This window comes from Bubalus kerabau, chromosome 3, assembly GCF_029407905.1.
Source record: "Bubalus kerabau isolate K-KA32 ecotype Philippines breed swamp buffalo chromosome 3, PCC_UOA_SB_1v2, whole genome shotgun sequence".
In the NCBI taxonomy this organism is placed as follows: domain Eukaryota; kingdom Metazoa; phylum Chordata; class Mammalia; order Artiodactyla; family Bovidae; genus Bubalus; species Bubalus kerabau.
Window position 1 is genome coordinate 22,856,165 of NC_073626.1, and position 13,801 is coordinate 22,869,965.

Below are 13,801 nucleotides of genomic sequence, written 5' to 3' on the forward strand. Positions count from 1 at the left end.
TTCTGTGTTCAGTATGTTTACTTCTTATTTTAGGTCTTTATTTCTTATTGTAGGTCCTTAACATTATATGTATATTTGATTTGAAGCAGCTTAAATATGTTTAGATATTAAAACCCATTTTACTCTAAAATAATTGCTCAGGAAAGGTTCTTCCTCTTTATATAAAGCTGTGGGACATTTTCTCCATACAGGCAATAAACCTCGGTGGAAATCTCTTGGCAAGAAGCATGATAGAAATTCCCTAGTGGGTATACTACTTTCTTTCTTCTTGCCATAGTAAAATGAAATGATAAATTTTGGCATTTTCCTTGTTGAATGAATTTAGGAAAATGAATTTATGGGAATGCAAACTAGTATAGCCACTATGGAGAACAATGTGGAGATTCCTTAAAAAACTGGAAATAGAACTGCCTTATGACCCAGCAATCCCACTGCTGGGCATACACACCAAGCAAACCAGAAGTGAAACAGACACGTGTACCCCAGTGTTCATCACAGCACTGTTTATAATAGCCAGGACATGGAAGCAACCTAGATGTCCATCAGCAGATGAATGGATAAGAAAGCAGTGGTACATATACACAATGGAGTATTACTCACCCATTAAAAAAATACATTCGAATCAGTTCTAATGAGGTGGATGAAACTGAAGCCTATTATACAGAGTGAAATAAGCCAGAAAGAAAAACACCAATACAGTATACTAATGCATATATATGGAATTTAGAAAGATGGTAATGATAACCCTATATGCGAGACAGCAAAAGAGAGACAGATGTGTAGAACAGTCTTTTGGACTCTGAGGGAGAGGGAGAGGGTGGGATGATTTGGGGAATGTCATGGAAACATGTATAATATCATATGTGAAATGGATCGCCAGTCCAGGTTCGATGCAGGATACAGGATGCTCGGGTCTGGTGCACTGGGATGACCTGGAGGGAGGGTACGGTGAGGGAAGTGGGAGGAGGGTTCAGGATGGGGAATACGTGTGCACCCATGGCAGATTCATGTTGATGTATGGCAGAACCAATACAATATTGTAAAGTAATTAGCCTCTAATTAAAATAAATAAATTTAAATTAAAAAAAGGACTAAGAATCCTAGAAAATGCAATCTACCTAAAAATTTCATGGAAAATCTCCTTGAATAACAAAGAAAATTTAAGACAATTATTTTTGGGGTCAAGATACAATTTTCTTTATTTTTTTCCTCAGGATATTCTGCAAATAATTTTATTTCTACACAGAGAGAGAAGAGGCAGTCACCTTCTAATATTATTTTTAAGGAACAAAAAGATTTTTGTCTTCAAATATTTCTTCCACGGTAGCATGGTATAATATAGACTTTTAACCTGACCTAATGCGTGCTGCGATTCAGGGGGTCGCAAACAGTCTGACATGACTGAACGACTGAACTGAACTGAATGCTGACTATGTTAAAGTTCCACATTTGGCTTAAACAATTAAAAATGTGTCAAGAAGAAATTAATGCTTCAGTGTTTCATTCATTTATTTAAGCAATAAATATTTGTTGAGTGCCTGCTATGTATCAGTCACTTTCCCTGTTGCTTCAAATATAACACTGACAAAATTACAGACAAAAATTTGCTGTAATGAAACTTATTTGTAATAGAGAAGTAATAGATTGATGCTTATTTTCATTGTGTCAGTAAACTTGGCTCCAGAATGATTGAAATACTAGTGAAATAACTCACAAAGGGCAAACTGATATGTGGCAAAACAAGATTTTCATTGATGGTTTTAAACAATTATATAATTTTCACGTGTACAACATTATAATTTGGCATCTGTATCCACTAGAAAGTAATCACCATCACAAGTCTACTTGCCATTCATCATCTTACAGTTGACCCCCTTCACCCATTTTACTCACGTCCCAGTATACTTCCCTTCTGGTAACCACTAATTTATTCTTTGTACCTATAAGTTTATTTTTGTTTTGTTTGTTTTATTTTTTAGATTCCACATATGAGTGAAATCTTACAATATAAATCTCTGTGCTTCCTATATCTGAATACCTGTTTCCTTCAGGTTCAGGGAAGTTTCAGCCCTAATTTCATCGAATACATTTTGACTCCTTTCTCTCTCTCCTTTATCTGAGATCCCTATATTGTGGATGGTAATGTGAAGGATGTTGTCCCAGAGTTCTTGAAAACTATTCTCATTTCAAACAAAATGGTTTTCTGCTTTTTAAATTTTTTTTCTGTCTACTTGGGTGATTTTCATTTTTCCAGATGGCCTATGCATTCTTCTATATTATTTAATCTGCTATTAATTTCTCCTCCTGAAGTTTACATTTCACATACTGTATTCTTTAGCTCTGACTGGTCCTTTATTATATTTTCCAGTTCTTTGGTAAAATTCTCACTGTGTTGATCTATTTTTTACCCAGTTCAGTTAACATTCTTATTACTATTGCCTTGAACTTTTTATCAGGTAAATTATTTACCTGTTTCATTAGAGTTTTTTCAGGGGCTGTTGTTTCTTGGTCTTTTATTTGAAACATATTCTTTTGTCATCTTATTTTGTTACTCTCTCTGTCTCAGTGAAATTATGTGAAACTGTTACCTATCTCAGTTTTGGAGGTGTGTCTTTGTGTGGGTTCATCCCTGTGCAGTCTGTGTGTGCCCAGGGTGTTTGGAGAGACAGCTGGACCTGAAGTGAGCACTGGCCATGTCTTCCCCAGGGTCATTTTAGCAATAATAATTCTTCCAATCCATAAGCATCTGTTTGTGTTGCCTTCAATTTCTTTCATCAGTGTCTTAAGGTTTTCCAAGTACAGTGTACAGTTACTCAGAATAGCACATTTTCTTACATAGCTACTACAGTTATCAAAACTGGAATATTTATAGCAATATAACTGTACTATTATCTAATCCACAAGTTATATTCAAACCTTGTTGATTACCTTCAAAGTGTGCTTTATTTTGCTCCCCATGCAGGAGCCAATCATTACAGAAAGGTACATGAGGCTGGTTTGTCTAACAGTTGATGTTAAGTTCAGTCACTTGATTAAGGTGATGTCCCCCAGGTCTCTCCTATGACAAGTTATGATATTTTTTCCTTGGAAATTAAAATGTAATCAGAAGGGAAAGGCTGGAAATTATATAAATATCTTGATCCTGATAAAATTTTAACCCATCGATTTTAACATCTATATTTTAATTTTTTTTCAGTTTTATTGAGATATAATTGACATAGAGCATTGTATAAGTTTAAGTTGTACAGCATAATGATATATCATGAAATGATGACCACAGTAAATTTAGTATATATTCATTATCTCCCAAAGATACAAATTAAAAGAAATTAAAAAATATTTTTCCTTGTGCTGAGAGCTCTCAACAACTTTATATATAACATACAGCCATATTAATTATATTAATCCTGTTGTGCATTGTATCCCTATAACTTTTTATCTTATAATTGAAAATTTGTACATTTTGACCACTTTTATCCAGTTCTCTCCCACACCATACCCTGCCCCTAATAACAACAAATCTGATCTATTTCTGTGAGTTTGTTTGTTGAAGTATAATTGAACTACAACACGGAATGAGTTCCTGGTACACAGCATATTTTTGTACATTTCAAAATGATCACCACAGTAAATCTAGTTACCATCTATCATCATATGAAGTTATTACACAGCTATTGACTATAGGCTTCACACTGTACATTTTATACCCATGATGCATTTATTTTATAACTGTACATTTGTGTCTGTTAATTTCCATCAGCTACTTTTTCCCCCCTCCAACCCCTTCCATCTGGCAACTACCTATTTGTTCTCTGTGTCTAGGACTCTGTTTCTGTTTAGTCATGTCTGTACATTTGCACTATTTTTAGATTCCACATGTCAGTGAAATCACACTGTTTTTCTCTATCTGACTGGTTTCACTTCTCATAATACCGTCTAGGCCCATCTATGTTGTCACAAATGGAAAGATTTCATTCTTTGTCTAAGTGATAGTCCATTGTATATATATTCCATTACCTATTTATCTACTCATCTACTGATGGGCATGTAGGTTGCTTCCATGTCTTGGCTATTGTAAATTAATCTGCAAATGAACATAAGAGTGCATATATCTTTTTTTTTCGGGGGTGGGGCATGGTTTGGAGGTACTTCTTTATGTTTTAATTTTTAAATTAACTTTTTTTGGATTTCCAATGCTGTGTTAGCTTCTGCTGTACAGCGAAGTGAATCAGTTTTACATATATTTTTTTGAATTAGTGATTTTTTCCCCTTGGATAAATACCCAGGAGTGGAATTTCTGGATCATATGGTAGTTCTATTTATTTTCTTAGACAGTGTTTTGCTCTAGAATCTTTTTTTTAATTTAATTTTTTGTTTTTAATATTTTGAGGAACCTCCATATGTTTTCCACTGTGCTAAATCAATTCCCACCAACAGTGCATGAGGGTTCCCTTTTTTCCACATCCTCGCCAACATTTGTTATTTGTTGTCCATCTGATAATAGCCATTCTGATAGGAGTGAGGAGATATCTCACTGTGGTTTTGACTTGCCTCTATCTGATGGCCAGTGGTTTTGAGTATCTTTTTTTTTTTTTTTTAATTAATTAATTAATTAATTTATTTTTTTTTTTAAATTTTATTTTATTTTTAAACTTTACATAACTGTATTAGATTTGCCAAATATCAAAATGAATCCGCCACAGGTATACATGTGTTCCCCATCCTGAACCCTCTTCCCTCCTCCCTCCCCATTCCATCCCTTGAGTATCTTTTGAATGTAAGTCATCTGTATGGAATTTTTGGGAAAATGTCTATTTAGGTTCTCTGCCCATTTTTTAAATCAGATTTTTTGAGTTATGCTTTCTTTGTATATTTTGAATATTAACTTCTTGTCAGATATATTGTTTGCAAATATTTTCTCCCATTCAGTAGGCAGTCTTTTTGTTTTGTTGATAGTTTCCTTTGTTGTGGATAGGAATTTTTTGTTTGATGTAGCCCCCTCTTAAAAATTTTGCCTTCGTTTCCCTTGCTTGAGGAGATATAGCAAAAAGAATTAAAATTTGCCATCTCCAGCAGTATGGATGGACTTGGAGGGCATTATTCTATGTGACATAGGTCAGACAGAGATAGGCAAATACTGTATGATATCACTTATGTGTGGGACCTAAAAAACACAAAAACTAGTGATTATAACAAAAAAGAAGCAGACTCACAGATCCAAAGGACAGGCTAGTGGTTATCAGTGGGGAGAGGAAAGTGGAAAGGGCAATGTAGGGGTAAGAAAAAAAGGATTTATGGGATTTTATGAAATCATGTGTGTGAATCTTGAAAACTGTAAAGTGCTATAGAATATAAAGAATCTTTCACTTAATAAATAAGAACCTAGGTATATTAGTAAGATATAATGCACGTGAAGAGAAACTATAACCTTTATTCCTAGAGGGATAAACTAATATGCCAGCAATGTTAAAGGATGATTTCTCTTCCATAAAACTATTTGCTCTTACTAAAATATAGTAATGCATTTATGTAATTTTAAAAAGAGAAATGATTACTAATTAATAACTATATGTGACAGTCACTAGATTTTCATTTTTACAGAGAAATTAAATTTCTTTAGCCTTTGAGAATTTGAGTTTATATCCCACCATGGAATTTCATAGGACCATTTTCCTTACCCCAGAGAGTTTTATATCTCTGAAAATTGTTTTAAAAGAATAAATGAAAACTTGTTTTTTAGCTAAAAATTTCCATAATTTTGACAACAGATATTTTAATTTTTGTCTCCAAAATTAAGTTTTTTGAGTGTCTTGGTGAACAAAACCAAACTTTGCTCTTTGCTACAGTCTAGGAGAAGGCAATGGCACCCCACTCCAGTACTTTTGCCTAGTAAATCCCATGGACGGAGGAGCCTGGTAGGCTGCAGTCCATGGGGTCGCTAGGAGTCGGACACGACTGAGCGACTTCACTTTCACTTTTCACTTTCATGCATTGGAGAAGGAAATGGCAACCCACTCCAGTGTTGTTGCCTGGAAAATCCCAGGGACGAGGAAGCCTGGTGGGCTGCCATCTATGGGGTTGCGCAGAGTCGGACACGACTGAAGCAACTTAGCAGCAGCAGCAACAGGTACCTACTACAGCAGTAGTAGGTAAAGGCACTTACCAAATGATCACTTAGAAGGATAAATGCCATAAATGAGAGGTACATGGTGAGCAAGTAAATTTGTGGGTATTAGACTAAATCAGGGAGACCACAAAAAGATTTTCTAATAAATGATGAGGCCTGAGCAATTAGTAATTAGGTGGAAGGATTTGTTGTAGTTCAGTTGCTCAGTTGTGTCCGACTCTTTGTGACCCCATGGTCTGCAGCATGCCAGGTGTGGAAGGATAAGAATGCTCAAATATTCTGTGCTTTAAGGAAAAATGCTAAGTGCAAGACAGAAGGCTGTATGGCTGGAAAATACAGCCATATATTCTTCTTCCTTCGGAGAAGGAAATGGCAACCCACTCCAGTGTTCTTGCCTGGAGAATCCCAGGGACGGGGGAGCCTGGTGGGCTGCCATCTATGGGGTCTCACAGAGTCTGGAACGACTGAAGCGACTTAGAAGTAGCAGCAGAAAAAGAGTATGGAACCAGGAGTATGAAGACAGAAAGGAATGGAGGGGTGGGAGGTACAAAGGAGGAATGACTGATTTGTCTTGGTAATGGTTTCGATATGGAAAATTATGCAGGGGATGACTTAAGATATGGCTAATGGTTTCTGATTTGCAGATTCACAACAAGTGAGTCAACTTACTAAAATAGTGAGCTTTAGAAGAGGACTTTGTGGTGGAAAGAGCAGGTGTTCAGCATTTGATTGTGTTGAGTTGGAAATGTCTATCATATATTCAAAAAGAGATGGCAGTGGTACAAAATGGTTGGGAAATCTTAAAAATGGCACTGATACTGATATAATTGTATTCTTTCATTTACAGTGTCTTGAAATACTTATTGCTTTCTTTTTGTGCTAAACAAACATTTTAAACTCCATATATTTAAACTTTTCCCCTTTCCCATTTATTTGAAATGTCACATTTAGTAAACACATGCTTATTATATATTCTGCCATACTCTGTACTTAGATAGTTTGTGCTTCTTCTACCTTCTGTGCTCTAAGTATTCTGCTTTCATAACTGGATAAAGTTCAAACTCTTCAGTTATCATCTCCAGCCTCTTTTGGTATGTGTTTTGAAAACCTTTTCTCTGCTGCCTAAAATGTTGTCCCGTCTATGCCCTTACATTGCTAACTGCAAGTAATCATTTAAGTATCTGAGTTTAAGAGTCGTTTCCTCTGCGAACTAGAATATTTTTTAGTAGAGGAACTCTGATTGTTTTCTCTCTGGTCTAGTGTTACCTAGTGATCAATAAATACTTACTGAGTGACTACCCAAATAAAGTGAATTAATTCAGATCAATGTTAGAAAAATTTCCTATTAACATTTTTATAAATAATGTCACAATTTAGGGGAGATCTGTGTGCTTGGTGCAGAACTTGGGACAAGTAAGATTTGGGGAATAAAAGAAGAAAGGAAAAAAATGCAATTCATTGGAAATAAAGGGATGAATTAAAAAGAGGGTTGGAAATAAAATTCAACTGAGGGCTTCCTTGATGGCCAGTGGTTAAGAACCCACCTTGCAATGCAAGGGACACTGGTTTGATCCCTGACCCAGGAAGATCCCATATGCCACAGAGCAACTAAGCCCATTTGCCACAACTACTGAAGCCCACATGCCCTAGAACTTGTGCTCCACAACAAGAGAAGTCCTCTCATTGCAACCGCAGGGTAGGCCCCACTCACCCCAACAAGAGAAAGCCTGTGTGTAGCAACAAAGACCCAGCACAGTGAAAAATAAATAAATAAATATTTAAAAACTTCAACTGATATTTCCAGTTTCTAGGATGAGATGCACACACTTAGCTAGTTTAAAGTCTATTCTGCTCAAACTCTTCCAGAAAATTGCTGAGGAAGGTAAACTTCCAAACTCATTCTATGAGGCCACCATCACCCTAATACCAAAACCTGACAAAGATCCCACAAAAAAAGAAAACTACAGGCCAATATCACTGATGAACAGAGATGCAAAAATCCTTAACAAAATTCTAGCAATCAGAATCCAACAACACATTAAAAAGATCATACACCATGACCAAGTGGGCTTTATCCCAGGGATGCAAGGATTCTTCAATATCCGCAAATCAATCAATGTAATACACCACAATAACAAATTGAAAAATAAAAACGATATGATTATCTCAATAGATGCAGAGAAAGCCTTTGACAAAATTCAACATCCATTTATGATAAAAACTCTCCAGAAACCAGGAATAGAAGGAACATACCTCAACATAATAAAAGCTATATATGACAAACCCACAGCAAACATTATCCTCAATGGTGAAAAATTGAAAGCATTTCCTCTAAAGTCAGGAACAAGACAAGGGTGCCCACTTTCAACATTACTATTCAACATAGTTTTGGAAGTTTTGGTCACAGCAATCAGAGCAGAAAAATAAATAAAAGGAATCCAAATTGGAAAAGAAGAAGTAAAACTCTCACTATTTGCAGAGGACATGATCTTCTACATAGAAAACCCTAAAGACTTCACCAGAAAATTACTAGAACTAATCAATGACTATAGTAAAGTTGCAGGATATAAAATCAACACACAGAAATCCCTTGCATTCCTATACACTAATAATGAGAAAACAGAAAGAGAAATTAAGGAAACAATCCCATTCACCATTGCAACGGAAAGAATAAAATACTTAGGAATATATCTACCTAAAGAAACTAAAGACCTATATATAGAAAACTATAAAACACTGGTGAAAGAAATCAAAGAGGACACTAACAGATGGAGAAATATACCATGTTCATGGATCGGAAGAATCAATATAGTGAAAATGAGCATACTACCCAAAGCAATTTATAGATTCAATGCAATCTCTATCAAGCTACCAACAGTATTCTTCACAGAGCTAGAACAAATAATTTCACAATTTGTATGGAAATACAAAAAAACCTCGAATAGCCAAAGCTATCTTGAGAAAGAAGAATGGAACTGGAGGAATCAACCTACCTGACCTCAGGCTCTACTAAAAAGCCACAGTCATCAAGACAGTATGGTACTGGCACAAAGACAGAAATATAGATCAATGGAACAAAATAGAAAGCCCAGAGATAAATCCACGCACATATGAACACCTTATCTTTGACAAAGGAGGCAAGAATATACAATGGACTAAAGACAATCTCTTTAACAAGTGGTGCTGGGAAATCTGGTCAACCACTTGTAAAAGAATGAAACTAGACCACTTTCTAACACCATACACAAAAATAAACTCAAAATGGATTAAAGATCTAAACGTAAGACCAGAAACTATAAAACTCCTAGAGGAGAACATAGGCAAAACACTCTCTGACATACATCACAGCAGGATCCTCTATGACCCACCTCCCAGAATATTGGAAATTAAAGCAAAAATAAACAAATGGGACCTAATTAACCTTAAAAGCTTCTGCACATCAAAGGAAACTATTAGCAAGGTGAAAAGACAGCCTTCAGAATGGGAGAAGATAATAGCAAATGAAGCAACTGACAAACAACTAATCTCGAGGATATACAAGAAACTCCTACAGCTCAACTCCAGAAAAATAAATGACCCAATCAAAAAATGGGCCAAAGAACTAAATAGACATTTCTCCAAAGAAGACATACAGATGGCTAACAAACACATGAAAAGATGCTCAACATCACTCATTATCAGAGAAATGCAAATCAAAACCACTATGAGCTACCATTTCACACCAGTCAGAATGGCTGTGATCCAAAAGTCTACAAATAATAAATGCTAGAGAGGGTGTGGAGAAAAGGGAACCCTCTTACACTGTTGGTGGGAATGCAAACTAGTACAGCCACTATGGAGAACAATGTGGAGATTCCTTAAAAAACTGGAAATAGAACTGCCTTATGACCCAGCAATCCCACTGCTGGGCATACACACTGAGGAAACCAGAAGGGAAAGAGACACGTGTACCCCAATGTTCATCGCAGCACTGTTTATAATAGCCAGGACATGGAAGCAACCTAGATGTCCATCAGCAGATGAATGGATAAGAAAGCAGTGGTACATATACACAATGGAGTATTACTCAGCCATTAAAAAGAATACATTTGAATCAGTTCTAATGAGGTGAATGAAACTGGAACCTATTATACAGAGTGAAGTAAGCCAGAAAGAAAAACACCAATACAGTGTAGTAACGCATATATATGGAATTTAGAAAGATGGTAACAATAACCCTGTGTACGAGACAGCAAAAGAGACACTGATGTATAGAACAGTCTTATGGACTCTGTGGGAGAGGGAGAGGGTGGGAAGATTTGGGAGAATGGCATTGAAACATGTAAAATATCATGTATGAAAAGAGTTGCCAGTCCAGGTTCGATGCACGATACTGGATGCTTGGGGCTAGTGCACTGGGATGACCCAGAGGGATGGTATGGGGAGGGAGGAGGGAGGAGGGTTCAGGATGGGGAGCACATGTATACCTGTGGCGGATTCGTTTTGATGTTTGGCAAAACTAATACAGTGTTTGAGGTTTAAAAATAAAATTAAATTAAAAAAAAGACATAAAGTCAGCTATTACTAGATTTGGGACAGACTACATGCTTGGAACAGTTCTAAAGAGTGCATATGAGGACTTGTGTGCTATGGGAAAACTTCTGTCTTGGGATTGCTGGTCATTTAGTCTGAAAGATATGGAACTCCCTAACTAATGTGGTATACAAGATAGTTCTCTAACATATAGTAAAAGTGGGAAGGTAAACCATCCAAGTGTTCTGAATAATCAGGCATTGACATGAGAGAATTAGCGTGGCTTGGCCTCAAGAAACAAAGTTCATTGAGGAACCTTATAGAAAACAAAGGAGATTTTAATTTAGAAAAATATAGCTTATGGTCTCAGCATTGCTTCCTGAAGCAAGGAAGATTTTCTAACTGTTGGTCTAATTCTGTAAACTTGAAAGAGCCTGAAAAATAGAAAAATTAATTCAAACATTATTCTATTTTCAAGAGAAAAAAGGCTCAGAAGATTCTCATCATGATGGAACACTTCTTACTTCTTATAGTAAAATGTTAACAGCATCAGCCTCTTAAAGGCCTCCTTCATATCTTTATTTCTAAGGCTATAGATGAGGGGGTTCAACATGGGTGTGAATATCCCATAGAAGAGAGAAACAATTTTCCCCCAGTCCTTAGAGGTGGAAGAAGGTGGTTGTAGATACATGTATATGCCTGTTCCAAAAAAGAGAGAGACTACAACCATGTGAGACCCACACGTCCCAAAAGCTTTTCGTCGTCCTTCTGCCGATTTGATTCTCAATACTGCTTGAGCTATGAAGCCATAGGAGATAAGGATCAATGTCACTGGAATTAGCAGAATTAACACACTGAAGAAAAAAAGCTCAGCAACAATAGGCTTTGTGTCAGCACAGGACAACTTGAGAAGGGCAGGAACCTCACAGAAAAAGTGGTCCACTTCTTGATGACCACACCGTGGCATGTTAAGGGTCAAGGAGGACTGCAGCACTGAGTTGCTGAAGCCAGTGAACCAGGAGAAGGCTATCATCCTCAAGCAGAACCAAGGGTTCATGATGACAACATAGTGGAGGGGTCTGCAAATTGCCACATACCTGTCAAAGGACATAACAGCAAGGAGGAGACACTCAGTAGCACCCAGGGCCAGGAAGGTGATGAGCTGGGCCACACAGCCAGCATAGCTGATGGTCTTCTTGTTGTGAGAAATATTCATCAGCATATGAGGGACTGTGCTTGTGGTGTAACAGAGATCTAAGATGGACAGATTAGTAAGAAAGCAATACATGGGGGTGTGAAGCTTGGGATCCAGAATGCACACCATCATGATGGACACATTGCCAAAGATGGTGGTTGTGTATGATATTAATAGTAAAATAAAAAGAGGTTTTTGCAGCCAGGGCTTGTCTGAAAAGCCAAGTAGTACAAATTCTTTCGGGGAGCTGTCATTGGCCCAATTCATGGTGACGCACTTATTTTTCATTCCTAAAAAGTATAAAATAGGAAAGTGGTCAATAGATAATATTGACTACTCTTATTGTAACAGGACTGAATTTAGGATAATCATAGTGAATGATTCAACACCAAATATATAGTCAATTAAACAAAACCTCTTGAAATATAATATGAGTATTGTATGGTTAGAAAATAGGTCTTCTGTTTTAGTATTTATGTTTGACTTTATGAAGCAAATCATCACATTTAAATGCCAAGAATATGAACCTGTATCCATGAAACATGGACAGTTACAAGTGCTCAATACATTTCAATTCTTATCCCTTTTCTTATACTGCTAACTTACCTTAATAAGTATTTTAAGAATAAGTGCTGTTTTAATCCAGTAGTTTTTAATCCATGCTCAAAATGCTGAGTAATATAGAGGTTATAAGACCATCATGCAAATCTGAACTTGATCTAAAGAAATTACGTTTGTTTTAGTAGTATATTCTTGGGATATTTTTGAGCTGTCTCTCTTAAATGATACGTATGACCATCCATTCCTACAAAGAGCTATCATGAGTATTAGATTCTTTGATTCATGGTAAAAAAAACTTGTGATTTTTAATGATGATCATAGCTGACATGTCCCGCATCTCCAAATACCTTGATGAAAACTGCAAAATGCATAAGCTAATAGTTGACTTACTACCATGTGACATGCATTGCTTAGTGCCTGAAATAATTCTTTCTAATTCTCACCAAAACCCTAATAAATGGATATGATCTACATTTTATTGCTACTGTGACTCAAAGAGAATAAATAGTTTGCACACACTGTAATATTAAGACCAAGACTCAAACCCAGGATTTAAAGGCCATTCATTTTTATATATACCTTAATTCCACCTAAATATAGAGAAAGCAGCAAAGGAAGACACAAGGGTTGTAAACAATGGAATCAAGGAGCCAAAAATCAAATAAAGTTGATTTTCTTCAATCTGTGGAAGTTATCAGTTATTTAGTTATATGACCCAAGGGCACCTAAATTCCTTTAGTCTACTTTGCATGTTTAAATTGTCCTTGCTTAAAATAAATAAATAAATAAATTGTTATTGCTTAAACCTACCCCATTTGAATTTACAAGCATAAAAATAGATAGTGCTGCTAGACTGACTTAAAAAAGAAGATATAATAAGAAGAATTGACATATTTTATACCAGAGTGCAATACTTTTTTCCCCAAGTTAGTAACACTGATATAGAAACTATAACTTTAGCATGGGATGCCTACATGAGAATGAATAGAGATGGTGCTAATATCTATAATTCTTTCCATTACATGAAATTTTAATTTTGGCTTTTTAGCTACAGATATACATTATTTTGGAGAAGGAAATGGCAACCCACTCCAGTGTTCTTGCCTGGAGAATCCCAGGGACGGGAGAGCCTGGTGGGCTGCCGTCTATGGGGTCACACAGAGTCAGACACGACTGAAGTGACTTAGCAGCAGCAGCAGTAGCATACATTATTTAGTAAATACCAATAATACACTCTCAGTTGAAAAATAGAAAAGGATGTAAGACTTGACTTATTTGTGTGTACATTTAAATTTTCACATGAAAAAGTTCATACATTGATAAAGGATAGTCAAGATGAAAAATGTGCAGTTTATGGCAAAAATGGTTAACATATTAAAATATAAGTAATTAGTACATAATAATTA

The 13,801-nt window shown here is 36.0% G+C and overlaps 1 protein-coding gene across 1 annotated transcript; it reads right to left on the reverse strand.

Moving 5' to 3' along the window:
- Positions 1-11,159: 11,159 nt before the first annotated feature.
- Positions 11,160-12,101, reverse strand: LOC129647485 (putative olfactory receptor 2B3). The gene has a single exon (XM_055574566.1). The coding sequence runs from the start codon at positions 12,099-12,101 to the stop codon at positions 11,160-11,162; it is 942 nt and encodes a 313-aa protein (XP_055430541.1).
- Between the last annotated feature and the right edge of the window lie 1,700 nt (positions 12,102-13,801).